The 24,963-nt window shown below is 44.6% G+C and overlaps 4 protein-coding genes across 8 annotated transcripts in view; 2 read left to right on the forward strand and 2 right to left on the reverse strand.

Annotated features, from left to right (window-relative positions):
* Positions 1 to 249: 249 nt before the first annotated feature.
* sdhdb (succinate dehydrogenase complex, subunit D, integral membrane protein b) lies at positions 250 to 8,250 on the reverse strand. Its single transcript, XM_080888816.1, has 4 exons — positions 8,134 to 8,250; positions 4,519 to 4,629; positions 2,815 to 2,965; positions 250 to 1,313 (listed from the first exon to the last, which is right to left on the reverse strand). Exons 1-4 carry the CDS (start codon positions 8,180 to 8,182, stop codon positions 1,148 to 1,150), a joined length of 477 nt encoding a protein of 158 aa, XP_080744942.1. The 5' UTR covers positions 8,183 to 8,250; the 3' UTR covers positions 250 to 1,147.
* Positions 8,251 to 9,117: 867 nt separating this feature from the next.
* On the forward strand, positions 9,118 to 11,429 carry timm8b (translocase of inner mitochondrial membrane 8 homolog B (yeast)). Its single transcript, XM_080889544.1, has 2 exons — positions 9,118 to 9,358; positions 10,237 to 11,429. Exons 1-2 carry the CDS (start codon positions 9,257 to 9,259, stop codon positions 10,402 to 10,404), a joined length of 270 nt encoding a protein of 89 aa, XP_080745670.1. The 5' UTR covers positions 9,118 to 9,256; the 3' UTR covers positions 10,405 to 11,429.
* Positions 11,430 to 11,579: 150 nt separating this feature from the next.
* On the reverse strand, positions 11,580 to 19,883 carry il4i1 (interleukin 4 induced 1). Its single transcript, XM_080889543.1, has 9 exons — positions 19,745 to 19,883; positions 16,439 to 16,501; positions 15,567 to 15,657; positions 15,137 to 15,351; positions 14,886 to 14,998; positions 14,441 to 14,642; positions 14,299 to 14,367; positions 14,085 to 14,221; positions 11,580 to 12,605 (listed from the first exon to the last, which is right to left on the reverse strand). Exons 3-9 carry the CDS (start codon positions 15,595 to 15,597, stop codon positions 11,843 to 11,845), a joined length of 1,530 nt encoding a protein of 509 aa, XP_080745669.1. The 5' UTR covers positions 15,598 to 15,657; positions 16,439 to 16,501; positions 19,745 to 19,883; the 3' UTR covers positions 11,580 to 11,842.
* snx19b (sorting nexin 19b) overlaps positions 19,066 to 24,963 on the forward strand; it is a 65,664-nt gene continuing 59,766 nt past the window's right edge. For 2 of the 5 annotated variants that reach the window (XM_080889542.1, XM_080889541.1), the window contains exons 1-6: positions 19,066 to 19,638; positions 19,820 to 20,097; positions 20,208 to 20,402; positions 21,410 to 22,630; positions 24,463 to 24,661; positions 24,772 to 24,872. In XM_080889542.1, the coding sequence (XP_080745668.1) occupies positions 19,894 to 20,097; positions 20,208 to 20,402; positions 21,410 to 22,630; positions 24,463 to 24,661; positions 24,772 to 24,872 (1,920 nt within the window). In that variant the 5' untranslated portion in view covers positions 19,066 to 19,638; positions 19,820 to 19,893. The remainder of the gene's footprint in view (positions 19,639 to 19,819; positions 20,098 to 20,207; positions 20,403 to 21,409; positions 22,631 to 24,462; positions 24,662 to 24,771; positions 24,873 to 24,963) is intronic. The other 3 variants (XM_080889540.1, XM_080889538.1, XM_080889539.1) reach the window with 2 other exon arrangements.

Here is a 24,963-nt window from a genome sequence, read left to right on the forward strand (position 1 = left end):
TGTAAATCCTATAAACATAAAAGGCAACACCAGCGCTGTAAAGTAGTCGAGACTAATGTGAGATGAAGTTTTCTGAGGAGACATTATTAATATTCGGCCAGTGTAAAAGGTTCAAATGGAGCCGTGGCACGTACGCACTCGGGGTCGACATGTATACTCTATAAGCTCAACATAACCTGCTAACCCATCCACTGCTCCGTAGTACACCCCAGCTGAGCCTTGATGGAAAGAACAGAGTGACGCCAAATGTGGAAGCTGGAATAAAACATGTTTACTGCACAGGTGTTGTGACATCACACTCACTCCAGCCAAACACAAAGAAGTGCTGGTGTGGAAGCTGCATGCAAAGACTGTACATGTGTACTGTGTATAAGTGCATGTTCCAAGATTAGAATGTAATGGACTGCCATATTAAGTCTTATTTTACTGATTTAGGATCCAAATAAACATTTATTTTAAAGCCTTTTTGTTTCTTTGAAATTTGCAGATTGCAGCAGAAACTGATTCACATACAAAGTATAACATGACCCCATAGAGACGCAGTCGTGTCCTGTTCCTGCCTCGAAGGTTAAAATAAGATTTAGCCAGTCTGACCTTTATTAAACCTTCAAGCAGAGCATTAATAAAGCTTCATATAAGCACACGCTGTCTGCTCCTACAGCAGAGCCCACGGCTCTCTGTACAGCCGCAGCGTTGCAGGGACAGCCTGGTCGCAATGACACTAAAACACTAGGTGGGGCATGGAAATGGTTTTCAAACAGGGGTTAGTGTGTGCTGCTGATGATAGTGTAAGAGAAAAGGCAGCATGTGCACACACTGGAAGTAAACATGTTTAAGAGATCAGCCACACAAAGGACGCAAATGAGAAAGAATGAACGAGAGCTCAGACAGCTGTATTCCATAAGACTTGATCAAGTCATGGCTGTGTTGTTAAAACATGTTTGTAGCGTAAATTTGTTCCACGGTTACTCAGGAACAGCCCAATCAATGCACAAAGACAAAGCTAGAATCAATGAACACAAACACTTTTGAATCAATGAAATATTGTCAAAATGATATTTACAGAGAACACACTGATTTCGTTTGTTAAACACGCAGCCAGGACCAGTGTTTCGGTCTTCCTGAGCGTCCCGGCCCACAGTAATATTCACTTGCTCCAGAGCAGGGCGACAGCTTTGCATATGCCCACGTCGTTGTAGTTGAAGTAGCAAAGACCAGTGAAGGTGATCGTGGACAGGAGGAAGAGAGCCGCGTTGGCCATCTTGATCTTTGCGTCCCCGTGAACGTAGTCTGTCAACACCTGCCCGAGACCCCTGCAACAACACAGGCAGAGGAAAAGATGAGCAGCCAGTGAAGACAGAAGGCCTCCCTTTGCTTCAGCAGGGTTACACTGAAGCGCTCTAAATGACTGCACAGCACACATGGAAAATGTGCAACCAGTGTTTCTAAACTTGACCATGACAGTAATGCATCAACTACTGCCCCATAAACGTGCTGACGTTTCCACGCACGACGCAACATCTGAATGAACTGTGTGCACACGTGATGACAGCCAGGAGCCTCAGCCGTCACGTGCACAGAGTTCTCGCTCTGCAGCCTGACACACTAATACTGGAGATTCCAGCTGGGACTAAAGTAGGGCTGCTCAATTAATCGAATTTTAATCTCGATTACGATCTGGGCTTTCAACGATCGTTAAAAATGACTGAGCCGATTATTAGCCCCTCCCTCGTGCTTTACTCTGGCGCTGCTCCGTGTGGCAAATCGAGCGCACCTCTCTGCATTTTGAACACGTGTCACAACAATTAAGAGGACCCGAGGGAAGCTCGGAAAGCTAAGCAGAAGTTATTAGGAGAGGAGAGTGACTGCCGTTGGTTGAAAAGAGAGGTAAAAAACCTTCAGTGGTGTGGAAACATTATGGGTTCAGTCAGACGTGGATCAAGTAGACACAGTGTGTAAACTTTGCTACAGTAGCTGCACCACAGAGCAACACTGCAAAGTTCACTAAACACAGACGTTTACATTTTTCATTGATTTCTTGTATTGCAAACATTTGCACTGTTATCAGTATTTGCACTATTTTATATTATTTTTTAAAGTCATTATTCAACACATTGTTATTGTTAAATAAATATCGTCAAATAATCGAGATCTCAATGTCAGTGAAAATAATCGTGATCATCATTTTTGCCATAATCGAGCCGCCCTAGACTAAAATGCTGCTGCAGTTGTCCAAACCTTTAATTTTTTTAAAGAGATTTGAGATCCACGTTATAAAATATGATTTCTGAGCTGCAAAATCTTCATCCAGTGACAGTCACAGTAACAGCTCGTCTTATGTTTGAGCCATTCAGTCTCTAATTAACCAAGCTAGCTAAGCATAAGTGTCTCCAATTTGCATAAAACAACTTATATTTTCTGTTGTAATACTTATGTGACCTCCAGGGTAAGTATACCATTTAAATGTACGTTGATAAAAACCTGCATGATGGTCAATAAACAGAGAAACATTGTTCGTGTCAATCATACACAATCACTGTACCTAATAAACCAGCTCTGTATTGAGAGCTGAATGAGGAAATATTGTTTCTCTGTCTCAGTCATAAATGCAGCCTGGACAGTGTCCTGGTATTGTGACAGACTGGCGAGAGCTTATATAGCTTTCAGGAAGTGAAAGCTCTAAAAAAAGACAGCTTAGCGTTACTGTTCAAATAAAACACAGGCGTCAGGAATATTTTACCTGAGGCTTGCGAATATTTGCAATAACATTTTAGAAACAAGTGAAACCAGGGATCAGCTGACTGCTAGTCTTACCAGTGTCCGTGAAGGGTCAGGGCAGCAGCCAGAGAGTAATTGATGACAGGACCAGGGTTGAAATAAGCGACAGGGCCCATGGCCAGCAGCAGCACGCTCAGCATTCGCTCTGCCGTCCAGTGCAGAGAGGCCGCTTTGGAGGTGGAACTCGCTGTGAAGCAAGATAAACTGCAGATCATCAGAAGGCCGAACAATGTGAAGCTCTGAGCAGACTTCAATCTGACTCAGTCACATGCATCTCAAATTCTACACATGCCACTGGAAAGACCGGGTCTCCTGCATATTAGGTTTGGCTACTTCACTGAGCTGCTTGTGTCTTTACTGAACATCTTTCTGCGATTATTTTTTCAGTTTTTTGTATCTAATGTTGCACAAATTGTAGATAACAAGTATGGTCAGTAATCCATCAGCATCATTGGCAAGCAGTGAACTTGGCACCAATCTGAGGGTGACAACGTCTGCAGCTCTGCTCTCACGTTCAGTTTGTTTAAGCTGCACAAACCAGACGTGGAGCTGTGACACTGTCCTTGTATCGGCATCCAAGTAAATGCAGTTTTAAATGATGATTTTATGGTTAAAAATAATAAAGTCATCATTAATGCTCAAAAGCCTCTAATGTGGCTGAAGCGGGCATATTTCTCTTATCTCTCTCTCAGCAGGACAGGAAAACTGATTGTTTCTTCACTATAACAAAGACTGGAAACCTTTCTGTTATAATAAGATAAGCTGGAAATCCACATTGTTACAACCGATGTAGAATTTAAGGGCGATACAATTTAAACACCTGAAATTGTGATATATTGGCCAAGGATTTATTTTCTTTATCTTGCTTTGCACGTATTAAGTGCCTTTGTTGAAAGACTCACGGTTGGTGTTACGCAGCGTTACAAATGTGAAACTGATCAGATATAAGGACTGGAGAGACAAAAGAGCCAAAGAAAAACTCTGACAAAAAGAAGGAGGACTATCACTCACTAAAGTAAGAAAAGGTGAATCATATTCTGGCTCAATATGAACGTATTTTTACATTTGAGCAAAAACAGAAAGAAGGCTCCTTCATTCTGGACCCACATCGTGGGTAAACCACATGACCTCCAAACAGGCCAAAATGTCACCGCCTGTGTTCATGTGGAAAAAAACGCTGTGTGCACACGTGAGGGCGAAACCATGAAGATCCAAAACAGGAACCAAAGCGATCCTGCTCCACTTCAGACACCTGTACCTGCTGAGCGGTTGCCAGGTTCGTGACCCTGACCAAGCCCGACTGTGACCACGATCGCATCAGGGTTGTTCCAGGCTCAGTGATGACTGCGTGTGACACAATCGGCCTGCAATGGCTCCTCCTTTCGCCCTCGGGGTGTAGCGCTCCATTCTGCTTCTCTCTCGCCCTCCATTAAGATTATAGTTAATGCAAAACATGTCTGAACTAGCCATTTTCTGCTCTTGGAAAGCTAACCAGCTCCTCAGATGCCAGGACCGCCCCACTGGACCTCCACTGGTGTTGAAATGTAATGTGTGTCACACACGCTACACTTACGTTGAGTCAAAAGTAGAACATGTGCAGCTTAGAAAGCTTATGTTGATTTAAGTGTGTCAGAGCTGATGACTGCCACAGAGGTTTCTGAGGTTGTGGTATTTAAATAATCTACGTGCACCTCTCGTTCTGTACAACACCTGCACACAGGGCGCTACGTCAACACTGACCCTTCAGATTCTGTGACGAATGAATCCTCGCCGTCAGCAGGTTCGGCTGCTCCAGGTGTTTGTGGGGTACAGCCAGCGGCCTGACCAGCAACGCGCTTTGATAGAACAGAGCTGAGGAGAGAAAACACAAAGTCACAAACACATCTGGCTGCTTTACTTTTCCTTTCCTCATAATGTTGTGTATGTTTTGTGTGTGTTCAGTTTCTAAATTTAAAAAAGGTACTTTCTGGATTTGCACAATGCTGAATTTCACCACAAGGGGGCGGGGTTTCACCAGGCAGTGTGTTGACATGTTTTCAAGTGTATGACGTCGCTCCTTTAACCTAATTATTTTTAAACTCCCATCTTTTCCAAGAAGCTTTGCCTTTACTCAAACTTCCAACCTGTTTATTTCCTGAACAGTCCCACATTTGTAAACAAAACGCAGTTGTGGGTCGCGGTCATGAAAAACCTGCCTAATCTTCTCTGCTAACTCCAAACAGCTTATTCTGCTGCCCTATGTGACTGGAGATCGGCTGTTAGCAGTTTGTTCTTGATGGTGTGGGTAGAGAGCCAACAGGCAAACCGTCCTGCAAACCTTTCACAGACTGCCTACGTTTCCAAGGCTGCGTTCACACTGCAGGCGAAAGCGCATCAAATCTGACTTTTGTGACCCTCTGCGACCATCTATCCGATCATGGTCTGACAGTGTGAACGGCACAAATCCGATATTTTCAAATCCGACCTGGGTCACTTTGGTATGTGTTGCTGAATCCGATACATATCTGATGTTTTAGAAAGCGGCTGCTGTTTGATGGTCACGTCGCATTAAATCCGTCTTTTACGTCACTGACACAAGACAGACGCCGATTATCAGCGACGGAGAAGACATCGCGAACGCTTCCTGGCCATCCAGTGAAACTGTTGGGAAGACAACGTTGGAGAAACGTGAACATTTTTTTGTACTGTATTTTTTTGTACTGGTGGCGATCGTGGCTCAAGAGTTGGGAGTTCGCCTTGTAATCGGAAGGTTGCCGGTTCGAGCCCCGGCTTGGACAGACTTGGTCGTTGTGTCCTTGGGCAAGACACTTCACCCGTTGCCTACTGGTGGTGGTCAGAGGGCCCGGTGGCGCCCGCCAGTGTCCGGCAGCCTCGCCTCTGTCAGTGCGCCCCAGGGCAGCTGTGGCTACAATGTAGCTGCCATCACCAGTATGTGAATGGGTGGATGACTGGATATGTAAAGCACTTTGGTTAGGGACTAGTAAAGCGCTATATAAATACAGGCCATTTACCATTTACCATGTATAATCTGCAGATTCTGACAGAAATCTGCAGCTATCCTCTAAAACAGCAATAAGGATCATTATTAGGCCAAATGTAGATAACACAATAACTTTATAACTTAAAGCAAAATTGGGAAACGTAAAGTCCGAAACAAGTCTTTATATTAAGGCCATCAGTCACACAACACTGTTGCTCTGGGTCTAAACAGAGCACGTTGTGTGTGACGTCTTCTTTTGCGCATGCGGCCGCTTTGAGCGTTCACACTAGAGCGCGTTTGCTGTCACGTTTTATCTGTAGTGTGAACGAGCAGACAAGACAAGACAAGACAAAAAAAATAAAATAAAAAAAATAAATAAATAAATCGCATTTGATCAAAAAAATCGGAATTGAGCTTTAAGACCTGCAGAGTGAACGTAGCCTAAGTGGTACGGTGTGAGGAAACTCTTTTTGTGGTGTCGTCGTCTAATTAGGACACCCCCTAGATACTAACCCCGTGTTTGCCTACTGGTGGTGGTCAGAGGGCCCGGTGGCGCCTGTGTCCGGCAGCCTCGCCTCTGTCAGTGCGCCCCAGGGCAGCTGTGGCTACAATGTAGCTTGCCATCGCCAGTGTGTGAATGTGTGTGTGAATGGGTGGATGACTGAATGTAGTGTAAAGCGCTTTGGGGTCCTATGGACTAGAAAAGCGCTATACAAATGCAGGCCATTTACCCCTGATAGATGGAACATGACCTTCAATGGTACCAGGGCTCACTGCAGATAACACTGCATCTTAGTTTGCCCTATGGCATGGACCCTACACAGATCAGTTAAACGTGGTGTGGTTGGAGCAGAAAACAACTACAAGAGCAGTGTGCATGCTCGCAGGTGCTGCTAATCAGGCATCTGATTGTCATTGCATGGGTTCCTTGCTCAACAAAAAAATGTATTTTCCTTACAAATATGGTACTATTAAAGGTGAAATAACTGGTCTTCCAACATCTTCAATGCCAAGAAGCACTGTTACAAAGAAATAATGACCCAAACCAAATTTCCTTACTTTTGATGCCAAATGTATTTTTTAACCTCCGAGGACCTGGTGTCCACACGTGGACATCACATGTTCTCTTGTCTAGACCAAAATACTAAATTCTGCTCTACATGGGCCTGATATCCACTTACGAGGACATTATACTGCCACTCTTCTATTAAAATTTAAAACAAATGTCCTCATATGTGGATCTCATTTTTCTCATAAATAAAAAACAGCTATGACAGCTGGGATAGGCTCCAGTGCAGTGCTTCCTACATGTCCTCCATTTCAATACTGTACATTCTCCCAGAACACCACGAGTTTTAAACTGCGACACATCACACACAGTTAAGGTAAAATAATTAGTGGTGTCTTTACTCTAAGAGACTGTCCCCTTCAAGCTCCATGGAGCATTGGAGCATTTCCCTTTGTGCACAGCAGCACTGTGTTAATGATCTGCTATGTCACGTAGATCTGAACTGAAAAATATAAATGAATAAATGAGGAACTGAAAGAAAGCGTTGTGTTTTTAATTTAATTAAATAATAAATGCTTTTTTCCTGGCACAAAGGGGGATGACAACAACAGCACGAACAGACGGAAGAAAATATTGGCGTCGGTCTGGAAGTTCACTGGTGCTTCTGTATTAGCTCACAGTCAAGATCAAGCATTTTAAGATCTGCTTCACAACGAACACTAGCGGAATTTAATCAGATAGAATGAGCGTAATTATAACTATCACACACTGTATATAATTCTTTAAAACGTTTATATTTTCTTGTGTTTGTTATGAACACATGAAGGCTATGTAATAGTGCGATTACAGCTGGAAATCATCCACACAAACAGCCAAACGAGAGCAGCCTTACCCTAACGCAAACTTTACTGTGCTCTTTAAAACGTCAAAGGAAGGGAGCCGATTTCTATTTTACTTTTTTAAGAGGCCTGTCATTGACTACAAATCTTGCAATTCAGGTCTTTTGCCTCCTTTTTCCTTCGAAGTAATAATTCTCCAACTTCTGAATAATCTTTGGTGGACAGTGCTGAGCGATAACGCCGCGGTCCGACAGCGACGTCACCATGCTAGCAAAGCGGCCTTTGGCACTACTCATACCTAGCTGGCGCTGGCCACTGACAGGTAGCAATAAAGCGGCTAATACTGACAGCAGGATGCTTCAGTGAAACCGTGATCTTGAAAAGTCTGCAGCTGGCGCCATTTGTTCGTCTACGGCCAACACTCGACTTCACTTCCGTCAAATCGGCCTGCTGTCGAACTGCGGCCCTAAAGTAAGCACACATGCTTAGAACAGTCATAAACCCCGGAGAGAAGCAGCGCTACTCACGTTTAATTCCTCTGCGGCACACAGAACTCAACCTGACGATGGCCGCCATGATGAACAACCAACCAAGGTCACGGCAGTAACCCGGATGTAATCCTGTCGACGTGGCGTCACAAAGATTGTGGGTGTTCGAGATGATCACCTAATTATTATGTATTTTAAATAAATACCAATAACTAATAATAGTATTATATGGTGTGCTATGTGGACTACAACATTTGTTTCATTCCTATTAAGTGTCTGTTTTTAGAAGGTGGTCAACTGTGGCTGTACAAAACAACACAAGAAATAAATGAATCTAAAATAATTAATACGTTTTATTTATATTATGGTTTTATATGTTTACAGATATTTTCTTTTTTTATTAAGCTTTATATTTTGTGTTTTTGGTTTTTAAACTATGGACATAAAGTTTGACAATAAATATCGACTGATCGAATTGCAGCAAATGCTATAAAAATGTATGGGAAGCAATAAATCACTAATTGTTTTTCTTAATTAATTTCTTAATTATTGTAGAACCATCTGCAGTACCTCTTCAATGTCAACCTTTTATTTTGTTAAAACAATGATTTGCTGACTGACTGTTTTAGTCTTCCATACTCGTGGAACATCATACAATTAGAAAACTAAATGCCACCAGAGTCCTCTGAGAAATGTCTGCAGAGACACAGGCATGTTTGTGATCAGGTAAAGAAGACATAAATGTGTTTTTACTGCGCTGACTCCACCACTACAATTCATTCATACACACTTTCATAATTAAGAGGTAAATTAACAGCACCAGTGTTTTGTTTGTTGTTATTTTATTTTCTGACTTCTTTATGTGAAAATAAACTGTGAGTTCTCTGTAATCCTCATTCCTTCTATAAAACACGTCTCTACAGCTGGATGTGAAACATGCAGCCGGTCGGTGTTTGGGGGGTTGCTGCTCAACATGAAACATCTTTGCACGCGTCCTTTGTTGCGTCGCATTTAGCGCGTCAAACAACGCAAACAGGAAGCGCCGCCGTCTGCAGGGCACCGTGTGATTAGCGCTGTTTCCCAAACCGCGCCGGTGGAAGAGAAGGTCACCTCTGTGCTTGAGCAGTGCTCGGAGCTCCTGTGCAGCCGACGGGCAGAAGACATGGACGGCTTTGATAACTTGAGCGCGTCGGAGAAGGCAGAGGCGACGCAGCTGCAGCGCATGATCGCTGTCGAGCAGCAGAAAGCGCAGTTCCAGGCTCAGGTCTGTAAGAGGACGGGGGCTGACTGTCCTCCGACAGATGTAGTTCATTGCACGACGTGATCTGACGTCTTACACGTGCTTAGTTGACCGTTAATGTCTCTGTACAAGAGACCAGTTTGTATTAGAACTGGACATCACACAGCTGGAAGAACATCTGCTTCTTGTCCAGGTGTTTCCGCGTTGAAGAACATAGAGTTAATATATCCTCTAGATCCACATGCTGAGCTTTGTTAACCGTGGATTCAAAGCTCGGCGTAATCCAGTCAGTACTGTGTGTGGTTACATTGCAGCTTTAAAGATGATCATTAATCGTTTATTTGACCTTTGGTATCGCTGGGATAATTGGTGGATGTCCGAAATATGGAGCAGGTTAGCTGAATCACTAAACAGCAGATGTATAAGAAAATATGATGGATGTGGCTGTGGACAAATTTATTAAGGGGCGCTTCACAGCGAGCCGTGCTCTATAAGTGATAGACAGACCGAGTCAGTGAAGGAATTGGTAACCATCGTTGTGTGGAGAGCAGTGCACGTTAGTTGCTCCGTAGACAAGCATCCAGTGTGGCAGCTGGTAACCTTTCCCCCTCTCATTCTAAATAAACATTCATAGAAGCAGCTCTCACAACCATAACAGGCAGAAGACGTGTGTTTTTAACTCCATGCACATCAGTTCTGTGATTGATTTAAATAGTTTCCTGTACACACAGAAACATGCTGTCTTCTAGAGTCCGGCATGAATCTTGGTTACATGTGTTCAGTAATCAGATTTCAGCCTTTTCTTTTTTAATAAACATTAACTGGCATCAGCCGCGATGCTTCGACATTCTATAAATAACACTGAGCTGAATCAGTTCCCGTCTGTGTCCTGTGGTTTGCAGGTGCACAGTTTCACCGACGTCTGCTGGGATAAATGTGTGGACACTCCGGGCTCAAAGCTGGACTACAGGACAGAGACGTGCCTGGTGAGCTGCGTGGAGCGATTCATTGACACCACCCTCAGCATCACCAACCGCTTCACACAGATGGTGCAGAAAGGCACTCAGTGATAACGCACCGCAGTCAGACTGTATTATGTTTTTTTTATTCCTAACTTGATGGGAGGTGACACGAAGAAGACTTTGTGTACGTGGGTATAACAGCTGGCGTTTGAGAGATGATGAGGAACTCTTATGGGGGGAGGGGTGCAGTCATATGATCAAACTGGAGGAAGGAAGGGAGAGGAAATCTGCAAGCCTGGAGAAGTCTGGTAATAATAAAGCTTAAATGTTTCACCTGAAGAAACAATGTTGCCTGATGTTTTTTCCCTTTCATCCATCTGAAACTTCAAGATTATTATTTACTTTCCTAAACGACATCTATAGAGCTGAAAGCAAAGGCTGGGCAGCTCCTCGCTTGGCACCTTCTGCTTTCTCTTGAAAGCAGAAGGTGCTTCTGCGTTATGTTCTGATCAATAGTAGACGAGGAAAATGATAGAGAATTATAATTGTTATTCTGTCAGTGCATATCGCAGAGGAGTCTGAGTCCACTCAGTCTGCTTTAAATACTTGATTTCAGGACATTTCTCTACTCCTAGAGTTTTATGTCAAAAAGAGAGGCTATCAATAATCATTTCAGCACTCGAAAAGCTCCACTCAGGTGAAAATCTAATGCCATTAGAAGGGAGGTGGGCTTAGAGGAGCAGTCTGGAGTTAGGAAGAATTCAAACACTGTCTTTTTTTATCCAAACAGCTGCATAAATGTAATGGAGTTGTTCACTTAGAATCTAGCACCAAAAATTCAGTGTTTGCATTAATTATATGTTGAGTGACCTGCAGCTCCATGCACATGTTAAAAAGTAACTGCAAAGAGCTCATCACAGCAAACAGGCAAACTGTGCCGCTGCCAGGAGCTAGTCTGTTAGTGTTCCACCACATTAAATATGAACCAGCCGTTTTTCATGCTTACATCTTTTTACTTCGAGTCATACGCTGACAGGGAAAATCCAGAGATTTACTTTGTGGTTCAACATACGTGCAAAATGAAGTCATGAAGTACCGTGTAGATAAAATTAAATAAAACATAAATGAATGAATCACAGGGCTCTGTCCATTGTTCATCCACTTTTTCTGCAAACAAGTTTCAACGTAATGTAACATAGAAAGATTTCTGCACTTAATCCGACTGAAACTTGGTATTTAGACACAGGAGGAACTTTAAGAGCGAAGCGCTGCAAATCTGATCAAAGTGCCTGTAACAGACAAACCTTTTGTCTATCAATTAATAGATGCACATCAACAGTACATTCGTAACAGAAAATAAACATCACACTGGAGTGACAACTACTACTAATACTACTGCCTGTTATCCGTCTCAGGGTACGGCCACCAAAGTTAGCTCTCCAGAGGCTTGGGGGTTCCAGGAGCACACAGCACTGAGCTGGAACAGTGTTCATGAAATCAGACGATAAAGGAGTGAACATGGAATAAATGTTTGCTGCATGAAACACTACAGTGTAAGACTGTTAACATTTTTAGCTGCCCTGAGTGCAGACTTGATGGACGTTTCGATCCATCCGTGAGGTGTGGCTGTGTGCTCCCCTGCAAAGTGTACCCGTCCCTCACTCTGGAACAGTTCTCTGGCATAGTGCCCCTGCTGGTAAGGTGTGAACAGGACAAAGGCTCCCAGACTGTAAGGATCCAAGCCCCACTTCTTCACCAGCCCCCCTGTCCACAAAGGCCTGATGTACTCTCCATGGATCTTCACCAAGTCCTCCAGGACCACAGCCATCAGCTCCCCATCATTCATGCCCTGGAAGAGGGCGGAGTCGTCAGAGCAGGTGTAGGATGCCAGCAGTGCACCTGCGGATGTCCCGGGGAAGCTGTGGCTGGGGTAGTAGATGAAGCGAGCGGGACGGTCTGTGATGCTCTTCCCTCCTCTGATGCCCTCTTTATCCCAGAAGCGCTCCTTGAAACTAAGCACCACCTTTGTGGAGCTGGTGTAGTGAACTGAGCGCAGGGCCTCCATCTTGTCCCCAGAGAGAGGGGGCTGAAAGTCAATGAACAGGGTGGCCTTGGCTGTGGCAGTGACCAGGGTGTAGTCCACCGTTAGGTTAGTCAGGGAGTTGTGCTGGTCCTGATAGGTGATGGTCACATTTCTACCACCTGTCTGGTTTATGAGCTTGACCTTGGAGTTGAGGAGGATGGTGGCATTTAAGACCTGATAGAAAGCTCTGGGCAGGTGTTCAAAGCCATCAGTCACCTCAAAGTACCTGAAAGAAATTCAAGAAAACATCCCTTAATACACAATACTCCGCTAAAGCTGAACTAATCATTTATTTTCTATAAATTTGAATTATGCCAATCAGCCATAACATTGTGACCATTATGTGCCCCTTTCACTGCCACGGAAGCTCTGACCCATCGAGGCCTGGACTCCCCCAGACCCCTAAGGTGTGCTGTGGCATCTGGCACCAAGTTAGCGATAGATCATTTGATCCTGTAAGTGGCGAGGTGTGGCCTCCGTGGAGTGTATAATAGTGTCCATGGTCTGCAACGATGCTCAGGTAGGTGCTACGTGTCAAAGTATCATCCACATGGATGGTAGGACCCAGGGTTTCCCAGCAGAACATCGCCCAAAGCATCACACTGCCTCTGCCGCCTCACCTTCTACCCACAATGCATCCTGGTGCCAGGTGTTGCCTGGGTAAGCGACACATGCACACCTGATGTAAAACGTGACTCACCAGACGAGGCCCCCTTCTTCCATTGCTCCGTGGTCCAGTTCTGATGCTGATCATTGGTGGTTTTGGTGGTGGGCAGTGGTCAGCACGGGCACCCTGACTGGTCTGCAGCTACACAGCAACCAAACTCTGTCAATTCTGACACTTTTCTATCGCACTCAGCTTGAACCTCTTTCAGCTGTTTGCTCTTCGTCTGTTGGATCGGACCACATGGGCCAGTCTTTATTGCCCACATGCATCAGTGAGTCTTGACTGTCCACGGCCCTGTCGCTGGTTACTGTTGCTTGGAGATGCTCTGACCCAGCTGTTTTATCGTTAGGTTTTCCTGCTTCTAACGTCAACTTTGAGGACAAAATGTTTACTTGCTCCTTAATTTATCTCACCAACTAATAGGTGCCATGATGAGGAGAGAATCAGTGTTCTTCACTTCACCTGTCAGTGGTCACAGTGTTATAAGTAATAAGAAAAATTACACATATAATCACCTGTATTTATATAGCGCTTTACTCGTCCCTAAGGACCCCAAAGCGCTTTACACATCCACACATTCACACACTGGTGATGGCAGCTACATTGTAGCCACAGCCACCCTGGGGCGCACTGACAGAGGCGAGGCTGCCGGACACTGGCGCCACCGGGCCCTCTGACCACCACCAGTAGGCAACGGGTGAAGTGTCTTGCCCAAGGACACAACGAGCGAGACTGTCCAAGCCGGGGCTCGAACCGGCAACCTTCCGATTACAAGGCGAACTCCCAACTCTTGAGCCACGATCGCCCCATATAACATATACAGTAATGACGAAACAAAGGAGAAGTGCCACATGAATCTGTTCCCTCAGCTCTACAAAGTGTTTAAATCAACTATTTTGCCCTTTTGGAGTACAGTCTAACAATGGTGGCACTAGAAGGTATGGAAGACCAACCACTCAGAATCAGAAGCATATCTTTGCTGCTGTTCCTCTTCCCTGGCTTCTTAACATCCCACTGTGACATATGAATATTTCTTACTCAACGTTGTCACTGATGTCTGTCTGCATGTACATCATCTCGATCAGTGATGTGTAGAAGAGGCTGTTTTCATTCAGGATGTCCCCAATCATCCTCAGGGCTCCACGGCTCAGATTGCCCTCCTTCACCAGATACTCCTGTGAGGACATTTCCCCCCAACAGATTACAGCTGTGATCGGTATGACATCGAGTGTCAAGGTAATTAAACCTTTACCTTCACTGTGTAGGAGTCATATTTATCCAATGTGGCACTACAGCCGATTGCCTTCACATCATCTCTCACCTGTGTGAAAATCACAATATTTACAAGACAAGATTCACACTGACATGTGCAACAAAGCAGCACATGAACAAACCTTCCACAGCGCCTGGCTGAAGAGCTGAGTGGCCGTTTTCCCCCTCTCCCTGTCAGACAAGCTGTAGTTGAGCACGCTGGGGTTGTTTTCAACTGTATAGGTTTTATGTAGCTCTCCATTTACCAAGTAGTAGGTGTTGATGTCATCTTGGATGAAGCGGTTCATAGGTATTTGTAATTTGGATGCAAAAGAAAGCAAAATCCTGTGACATAAGCACATTAGTTATCCTGTGTGAATATATACGGTATTTTAACCATTTAGCTAGAAGATCTTTAGTGTTTTGTTAGACTCTTCCTAGTTACTTAGAGGCTCAAATCTTACAAGTACTGAAAACTCTACAGGCTAGTACATTTCTTCTGGCATCATTCAGTTCTTACTTCCAACAGGATATTTTCCTTGATTAAATGAGGGGGTGTCTATTTGCCATGTGCGTCTCTTTACTCACTTATGAAAGCTTGGGATCCTCATGGCCCCCAGTTCTGCATACCAGCCCTCTCTTCTGTTCCTGAAGGTCTCCACACGTCCTCCGATACGATTACTGGCCTCGATTATGGTCACCTTTGATGTCCAAGGGGACACACAGCCATGACACTCAGTTTGAAAAGCATATGCACTTTTAGCACCAACAGTAATGACTCAGAAAATTACTCCCAGAGAGAGTGTAGTTTAAATATTTTTTCCCTGACTGTAAATTACCTTATGTCCAGCATCTTCTAGAAACTTGGCAGCCGTCAGTCCAGCGATGCCCCCGCCGACGATTGCTACGTGTCGAGGCGTCTTTGTAGCAGGAAGACCTTTCTTCACGATGTCAAGAAGCTCGCTGTAGTCTGTGTCTTGGAGGCATTCAAACAGGGGATCTCCTATTATCCCATTCACAGTGAGCACCACAGCCGCCACCAGAACCAGAGGAACTGATGGTGACAGAAAAGATGTTAACTCAGCCGATGAAGTCAAACTGTGGCTCATAAAAAAATCCCCCAAGGGGTTGCCAAGTAACCACAAAGTCCCAGTTTCCTTCCTTTACTGCTAACTTTATAAATAGAGGAGAAATGACGAGAAGATACCGGATTTTCCCAGTTAGTGTTTTTTATGAGAGTGACTTTGCAGCAGCTTGTTTTGTACTCACAGAGTTTGCACAGTGCCATGTGAGACGTCATCTCGACGATGGAACTCCACAGTCTGGGCTTTTTTTTCACACCGTGAGAGGAAATGGAAACCTAACGGACACAAGCTCTAAATTAAGTTGGCGAGGCTCAGGCAGAACAGTTACGAACAAAGAAAAGCCTAAAATTGTCTTTTTTAAAATATGCTGGAAACAATATACAACACATTAAATCTCCCAAAAGCACCAGTAGTGATTTCAGTTAATAAATCCAGAGTGAAAGCAGTGCAGGCCGTGTTTCACTCACCTCTGTCAAAGGTAGTGTCTCGTAAGTTGTCATGAGCCTGTTCATGGCTGAGGAGGAATGACCCACAGACCCTCACAGAGCTAACCTATCAACCCTGTGACTCACCGTATGAAATAAGGCTTTCTGAAAAACCCGGACGCATGGCATGTGTGAAATTGCACACAAGGTCATTTTAATGAGCGACTGTGTGGCTCCCTCCGGTCTTTCAGAAATATTTTCCCACACTGGCTCCAGAGTCAACCACACTGAACAAATCAGATTAGTGAGGTTATACTAGTCATCAGCATACCTCGTTTTACTCCGTCTTCACTCGTTTTCATATCTGACCTGAAAAGGCTCATTTAGTGGTGGCCAAAAAAATGCCCCAGTCAGACCTAAAGCTGCATTACATTACATTCATAATCTAAGGAGCTTGGAAAGAAAGGCGTCTGGACTTCTTTAAGTTGCTTGAAAAGCAAAAGTGAAGACTACGATGACCTGGATGACTGAGAACCTTCACAGACATTGCACTCATAACAACATATGTACTTTTATTAAATTTACTATAACTGTCTATACAGTAAAGACCACAGGATGTGCAAACACTCACCTCTCAGCTCCTTCTGTGTCCGGGACATAATAGCACATGGAAGGCAGTTATATGATGTGGAAACTGAAACCAAAGTGGCAAGTGTTAAGTTTCATTTTCCGACTTTCATGTCCTCAGTTTTCATTTCTATATTTTTGTTTTCTTTTTTCTTTTTATGTGATGAGAAAGAAATTATTTTACCTCTCATCACAGCTTTCCCTGCTTCCCATAGAACAGAAGCTGATGTTTCGGGAGTGTCATTATAGTTCAAATATGAAGTCCACTCTTTTTTAAAGTATTTAATAAAGTCTTCATCTTTAAGTAGTGATATATTAAATCTCCAGTTTTTTCTTGGCGTAGTATTATTCTTGTGCATTAGTGTTAAAGATACAGGACCATGATCGCTGACAGCTATAGGATGAATCTCAGTGTCTGAAATGTCGTTCAGCAGTGAGCTGCTGACCAAAAAATAATCCAGACGAGAGTAGGAGTGATGGACATGCGAGAAAAAAGTATATTCCTTACTGGTGGGGTGAAGGGAGCGCCATGCATCGCAAAGACCAAAGTCGCTCATATACTGTTTGATTATATTTGTGGACTGCCAATTACGCTGAGTTCCTGCTGTATTGAGCCTATCCATGTCTTCATTTAGTCCAAGGTTGAGGTCACCTCCAAGAACAAGTGTGCCATCTAAGTGTTCAGAGAGTGCACTGAAAAAAACGTTTTCATTTCTGAAATGAAATGAAAGAAGGGAATCTGACACTCCCCAGATAATTTTATAAACAAAGGAAATAACCGAGGAAGTATTTAATTACCTGTGGTATTTAAAGAAAAATGTCTGTATCCAGCGTAAAAGCTGGATTTTACAGCAAGAAAATCAGTAAACACTGATTTTTATAGCTCAGCTCACACTCACGGGTTGTGAATTTAACAGTATCTACATTGATGTATAGCTGAGCACAGCATTGTTCTAAGTCATGGGTCAGTGTATGGAAAAACTCCAAGGCTGATGAACTAATGAGGCTTTGGGAGTTAAGTCAGCCATGTTCATGTATGATGTGAAAGGTACAGCTCAGCCTGCACCCTGAGGAGACGCTCAGCTCAATAAATCTACTCAATATGTTTGGGGGGAAAGTACCACACAAGCTCAGAGAGTTCATTCTTTTCATGCTCCTTTGAACTGAACTAAAATTCAGCTGCTGTTGATTTACAGAAATACTTCAGATGAACCTGCTCTCTTTCTTTTTAACATTTTGAGATTGTTTCCAAGTCATGTGAAGAAAAGAACATTTTAATCGTGAGTGGTGAGGTATTCATCAGCACTTCTTCTGCTCACGAATTAACTTCCTGTGTTTGGATTCTGTGGTCCCGGCAGTGTATTTTAAAGACTGAGAGTAAGTCGTTTAAAAAAAATCTCAGTATAGTTTTGGGAGGATGAACCAGTTTGAATAAAGAACACACATCGTGTCGGGAAAAGTTAAACCATCGTGAAGAGATCTGAATGGGATGAACTGGGAAACGACTGGAGCCAAACTGGATCTGAGCTTGATGAAATCTGAATCCACGATTCTTATCTGGACTGTGACCAGGACACAGTAGGCTATACCGAGACATTAGACATCCGTCGTGGATCCACTGAGACTCCTTTGGTGATTTTTCAGTAGACCGTATCTATCAAATTTAATGACTGAATCTGTGAACAGATTTCAACATGTAATGTTCAGACCACAGACTGTTTGCAGGCTCACTTTAACATGGATTTAACTCAGTTTTCGAGTCCTTTCAGCCTCATCCTGACTCAGATATTCACATCAGCTTCAAGATTCAACTGTGACAGCCCTCCAGTCAATGTGACCGACCACAGTGAATGAGTGAATAAATAAATGACTGAATATCAGAAACTTTACAGAGTACAGATATTTTTAAAAAAAATAGTTGTAATATATCCACGGGTTAGTGCTTCCATAATATTTTATTCACGGTTGCTGTTCAGAAACACGCACACGCAACAACAACAACAACATGATAGGACCCAGTACAGATTTTAAGTCGACGGGGCACGATTGTGCGTCCGGCATCCCTGCACTGCACCGCAGACCACGCCCCGTCACGTAAAGTAAACGTTTTCAGTGCAAGCAAACTGGCTGACAGACTGACAGCATCGCACAGAGTTAGAAAGATGGAGACTTCAGATTATATTGTGACCTGATGATAAATCCATTATGCAAGTTGATGAGTGAATGAGTGTAAAGTGTGTACACAAAATAGCAAACTAATATTTAATTTGTAAAAATGCAAATTACAGACTGATTTCCAATGTCTCCATGTGTTTTTTTTATGTGTAATGTCTTTACTTATATTGGTGAATAGACTTTAGTGAACAGGACTTACAAAGAGGGATTTTTAACTGGATAAATCAAAGATATATAAAAGTCGCTTTGCCATAAACTGATTGCGTTGCGACAGGAATGCTGTCTGTGTCTCACGATGACTTGATATCATTCGTGAGGGATACATTTGAAATACATTTCACATATTATAGGCCAACAAGCCATTTACAGCAGTTTGAATACGGGCAATCACTTTTTGGCAAATACCGGAAGTCGGTTGCCTCCGAAGCCTTAGAGCCTGCCCCAATCGATACGTCATAGCTCGCAATACAGGAAGTAAACAAACCAGACCGAGGAGTTGACGCCGAGAAGCTCACGAGACCTCTCGTTGAGTGCTGGACGGCTCGTGCAGGGTGCATGTCTGTCTGAGCTCGCGCTGTAGCTTGTTGTATGCGTTTATGAGCAGGCGTCGCGCGCTCCTGGAGTGACGTGTCTTTGGTTCAGCACTGTAAGGTTGGTATGTGCGTGCTGCAGCTCTGACAAATACAGCGCTTCTCTTCATTTCAGCATCTTTACAAAGAAGCAGCGATGCCGCTCATGTTTCCAGCTACCTCTCTGCTGCTGTTACTGGCGTAGGAAGCAGCTAAAGGGCAGACATTAATCTTGACATCTTGCTTAGCTGCTGTCTCAGCCTGTCGGACGTACACCGTCATGAAACATCTGAGCGGAGTTCGGTCTCCGCACGACAGTTAATGCCTTTGGGCTAACGCTAGTACCACCGCAGCATAGCTACACCGGGTTAGCTAGTGAAGCATGAAGCACGGCACAACCAGCGTTAGCTTGTAGCGTACACGCGCTGGCTCAGCAGATACGAGACACATCGTCCCTGAGGTCAGTGAAGCATTTTACAACACTTCTTCTGTTTGCTGTCAGTACGTGATAAGCAGCGTGGATGATATGTTTGTGTTACACATTCATCCCCTTTACTTCAACTTACCCCACTCTGCTTGCACTCAGCTTCCCGTCCTGTTTCCGATGTGCCACTCAGGTGTTATCGTTTTGGTTCTTTAAGGAGTGATGGTACCCGGCACGCCTGATCTTCACTTCTCCAGTTGAGGCCAGTGAGAAAGCAAACCCTGCAGCATCATGGCTGAGGTGTGGGGACAGAGGAGCTTGCTGGGCGTCGGTGTGGTGTTGGCCTGGCTGGTGCTGTTCCACCTGCTGGTCAACATCTGGCTGCTGTGTGTCTTCACCAGCCTGCTCTTGGTGCTCTGGGGCTGGCTCGGCTCGCAGACTGTTCTTGAGTCCAACAGTGTGATTCACCTGGAGAGGTTTATCACCTGGGAGCAAGTAGGTCTATAATTAATGATGGTTTACAGCTTGATGTTTTACAATATATGGATGTGATTATAAACGGTTTGGGCTAAGTTAACCTTAGACTCCTAATTACTAATTTTCAGATTCCAAAGTCTGAGAAGGATGAAAATGATCTGGACCAGGAGATCCACAACACAGTGAAGAAAATCATCAGAGACTTTGTCACCTCCTGGTACTCCACTGTGTCCTCTGAGAGTGCTTTTGAAACAGAGATTGAAGAAGCCATGATCTCCATGGCCATGGGGCTGAAACTGCGAGCAAGAACAGCTGACAGGAAGGTACTGAGCTTTAAAGGAGCAGGGAGCTTTCACAAGGTCTAACAATGTGCTTGCAAGAATTTTCTGTAGTTAATGTGAAGGCCAGGCACACTACAAGTACTTGAAGAACAAGTGTTTGTGTTAACCTGCCTACAGTTGTTGTTGCTATGGATGAGGAGCACTTGTAAATCTGCATTAAAATCTGTAAAGAGATTTCCAAAAGTCTGGGATGGTTAAAACCATCTATTAAAATAATGTATACAGGGTTGATACGTGTTAGTAAACAAGTCATTCTGGACTGTAGCTGGGTAAATATTAGGAAAGGTGTGACCCATTACCACAGGTCATGTGACTGTTGAGTTCTTTAACATCCTAGGACCTGCGTCCACATACGTGGACATCACATTTTGGGTTATTTAGACTAAAATACTCAATTTTGCTCTACATGGGCCTGATATCCACTTACGAGGATGTCATCCTGCTACTGTTCTATCAACATATTAAATGAATATCCTCTGTATATGACAGGAAATAAGAGAAACCACAGTAGTTCCCTTTATGTACCAGCTCAGACTCTGAGAACTATAAGAAGCACTGTGTGGTAGGTGACAGCAGGTCCTGTGAGTTGCGATTTAGACTTCAAGTAGTTCAAATCGTCATATGAAGTATTTCAGCACACCCACTAACAGCTCAGCACCGGTCTATGGTATTCACCACAGAGATGCTCTAACCCCTTCTGCCTATTCGACCTTTGTCGGTGTCACTTTAGTCATTTTTCCTACGTCCAGCATAAAACAGAACAGACTATTTACTTGTGCCATCGTACAAGATGATCAGTAGCATTTGCTGCACAAAGGGTCACACCATTATTAGTGTATGTTACTGTATATTTGACCGTTAACGGCAACATTCACAGGAATTATTACGAGATTTCGTTGCTTGTAAAGAAACTAAATTAACATGCAGAATTAAAAATGGAGAGAATCAGAATTTCTCTAATGGGTCGTGTAAATGTGTGAATTCTGCAGGAACTGACCCAGAGGGTCCTCGATCTGTTCGGCTGCCATCTACAGGACTACATGAAAGCCAAGGAGCTGGTGACCGAGCAGCAGGTGTCTCTGAGAGCAAATGAGAGCAGCGAGAACGAGCAGCTGTGGAAGGCTTATTCCAGCATCAGCAGCCCTCACCTCGCCGTGACCAGCGAAACAGTGGAAGTCAACTATGTGAGGGCAGTCGCAGACTTGCTGCTGCACGTTTTAGTGCCTTCACCGCACTTGGAAACGCGCACTGGACGGTTTGTGGTTGGAGAGCTGATAACCTGTAATGTCCTGCTGCCTCTCGTTGCCAAACTGTCGGACCCTGACTGGTTAAACCTCCTCATACTTAAAATATTTGTCAGCCAACCGCCAGAAACAACAGAATCACCAAATTCATCCCCGCTCCTACCCTCTCCACCTGATGACCCAGAGGTCGCTCCAGCATGGCAGGCAGCACATGTTCCTCAAGAGAACAGCGACGTTCCTGCGCAGAGAGCGGAGGCTGAAAAGATCAATCACACAGAGACCGCCACGCCCGCTGCCGATGATGTGCCCGACTCCGCGGAGGCGGACTTTCCACAACACAACGCCGAAGAAGATGAAACTGTTCGACCCTTTTTAAGGCGCTACACAAGAGGAAGCAAGTCAAACCCATTTTACCAGGAAAACGACTCTGACCCGGATTCTCCTTTGGCTGATTTTAAACGCAGTTCCAGCGATTCTTTGGTCATGATCGGACAAGATGATGGTCTGGATGACAGTAGGAAGGATTGCGCCACATCTGTCGAGACCAACTACGGGTTGGATTTGGAGGATGTTTGCCACAGTCCAGTGGACGGCCAAACCAAATTCCTGCTGAGCTCAGAATCGGAGGAGCAGACTAATGGCTGCGTCCTGCCATCGCTCAGCACAGCAGAGAGGGACTCCAGTATCAGCAGGATTCGTTCCTTGGACAGAGAAGGCAGTTCCCCGTCTATAATCGCCACCAGAGGCCTTCTTATAGGCGCAGAGCAGACTGGGGTAATGAATCCTAATGAGCTGAGTGTTGTCAGTACATTGCAGTGCTGTTCCTCTGTCCCCACGTTCAGTTTTGAGCCCCTCAGCAGCCCCGAGGGACCCGTCATCATCCAAAACCTCCGCATCACTGGAACCATCACGGCTAAGGAGCACCGAGGCACCGGCTCGCACCCCTACACACTTTACACCATCAAAGTAAGGACAATGTGACTTTGCTACGATGCAGTTGTTGGTTGGTGTTTACTGGGCTGATCGATGACCCACAGAAAAACACCCAGAGAGTGCTGCAGCACTGCTTTCAGGAGTGTCCTCTCTATCAGGCATTTGGCCATGATGATGAGCTTTTCTGCATTTGTGCAGTTTTTAGCACTGACAAATATAATGATGATAAAAGGCAGTAATTTTAATGTTTCAACATATTTAACTTTCAGTTTTGTTTAATAACTAAGAGTTTAAAACCCTGAAATACACAGAAACAGGACTCGTTCTGCACTGGGAGAAAGTTTTTAGAGCTTTACTAAAACGTTAAATAAATCAGTGCTAGGACGTTTGGATAGCAAGGTTAATCCATCAAAGAAAAGTAAATATTAGACAAAGATAAAACCACTAAACACAAAACACAGGAGGTTCTTTATTAAGAGGAAAAAAGTCAGTTACACAGTATTCAAAGTAATGCAGTTTGTCATCCCCGCGCTGATGAGCGACCCGAAGGAGGGCTGGGGCCGAGCTTCAGCGGTGACTGAGTGAGGGTCTATTTGGACACTTTGTTCTCTCAGGTGGACATGAAATAAAACAGCAAAATTAATTTCACATAATTAATATCAGTTTTAGACCTTAACACAGTAACACTTAACACAAAGGGTAACATCTAGGTGCAGTTTCCCCCTCTGGGGGTGAGGGTACCTGGACCTGGGGTGTAAAGTATGTTTGGGGAGTGTGATTGTGTGTACAGTGTCTATTTGTCTGTCTTTACGTTGGGTGAGTGCTGAGTATTTGTATATGTGTATATGGGGGTGGGAATGCAGGTTTGTGTCTGTGTGGTGTGGCTGTGTCTATATGTCAGGTTGGGTCTTAGACTCCGCCCCTCTGGGAACATCCAAAGTATGGAGGCCTTTCTCCCCCCACCACACTCCCTGCCGGTGGCTGATGCCCTCGGGTGTCAGTGCGTTGGTGGTTCTTGGTGCGCGGCGCTGGGCGCTCAGGTATGTACCGGCTCACTCACAGTGGCTGCTTGGCACGGTCGGGCGCCCGTGGCTCGGTCAGGCCTTTTCTGGGGTGTGGGGGGCCCTCAGGCCTCTGGGCCTGGGGCTCGGTTCACTCTGGCACGGCTGGCTGCCCGCAGAGCCCACGGCACGTCACTGCAGCCCCCTCTGACCTCTGCTCCGTGGCTGCTGGGTGACCCCTCATTTGGGGCTCTCCTCAGCTCTTCCCAGGAGGGTGGCACAGATGCCCCTCTGATGGTCCTCCTTGGGTCCTCGTACTCTGGGGCCTCTGGATCTCCTCCATGCCTGCTTCATGCCCTGGGGTGGGGCTATGTCTCCCCACACTCCCTAGCAGATCGTTACATGGAGAAACCTTTTGAATACAAGCGTGCTGATCCACACGGGTGTTCACAGACACAAACTACCTTTCGTGGCTGCTACCTCACAGCACATTGTGCGCTGTAGGTCCTGCGTGCCACACAACAGCATTCAATATTTAATATTTACTGTTATTTACTGTTAGCTATTAATGTGGTGGTGCTGTGTTTATGTTGCTCTTTTTTTTGCTTAGGGTTAGGGTTTCTCACTGTCCCTCTTCCCCTCTGTTTTTCTTTTCCTTTCCTTTCTTATCCCCCAGCCATGTCTGTCCCATCTGTAACAACTGAAGATAAAATAAAATAAATAAAAAATAAAAAAAACTTCATGTTTTCCTGCACTGACTGATGGGAATGCGAATACAGTCACAAACGTTTGGCCTGTACTGGTGCATTCTTACGTTCACTGGGATATCAGTGAAGCCTCACAGTTTGTTTTTTATCTTTACAGTATGAGACAGCAATGGCTTGTGAGAACCCGGCAAGCATCCAGGCCGGCTTTGAGGATGCAGAAACTGTACAGACGGGCTGTGAGAATCCATCTTCTGCTCAGTCTGTAGCCTATCACACGGTCAACAGACGCTACAGCGAGTTCCTCAATCTGCAGACACGACTGGAAGAAAAAACAGAACTGAGGAAACTCATCAAAGGTACAGAAGCTTTATATTTTGCTCGACATTTGAAAGGAGTGTTGCATTAGACCTTTGAGAACCTTAGAGAGTTTGTTTGTTCCAGTCTGACTCATCTGATCTTTTTCCAGGCGTGAAAGGTCCAAAGAAAATATTTCCAGACATGCCGTTTGGAAACATGGACAGTGATAAGATAGAAGCCAGGAAGGGCCTCCTGGAGACCTTTCTAAAAGTTGGTGGAAAACCTTTCTGTAGTGCACTCGTGTTGTTTGTTGGCCTGCTGCTACATTTCTGGTGGCTTCTTTCTGTTTCAACCTTTTCAG

The sequence above is a fragment of the Rhamphochromis sp. 'chilingali' genome (genome assembly GCF_963969265.1).
Source record: "Rhamphochromis sp. 'chilingali' genome assembly, chromosome: 8".
NCBI classification, from domain to species: Eukaryota; Metazoa; Chordata; class Actinopteri; order Cichliformes; family Cichlidae; genus Rhamphochromis; species Rhamphochromis sp. 'chilingali'.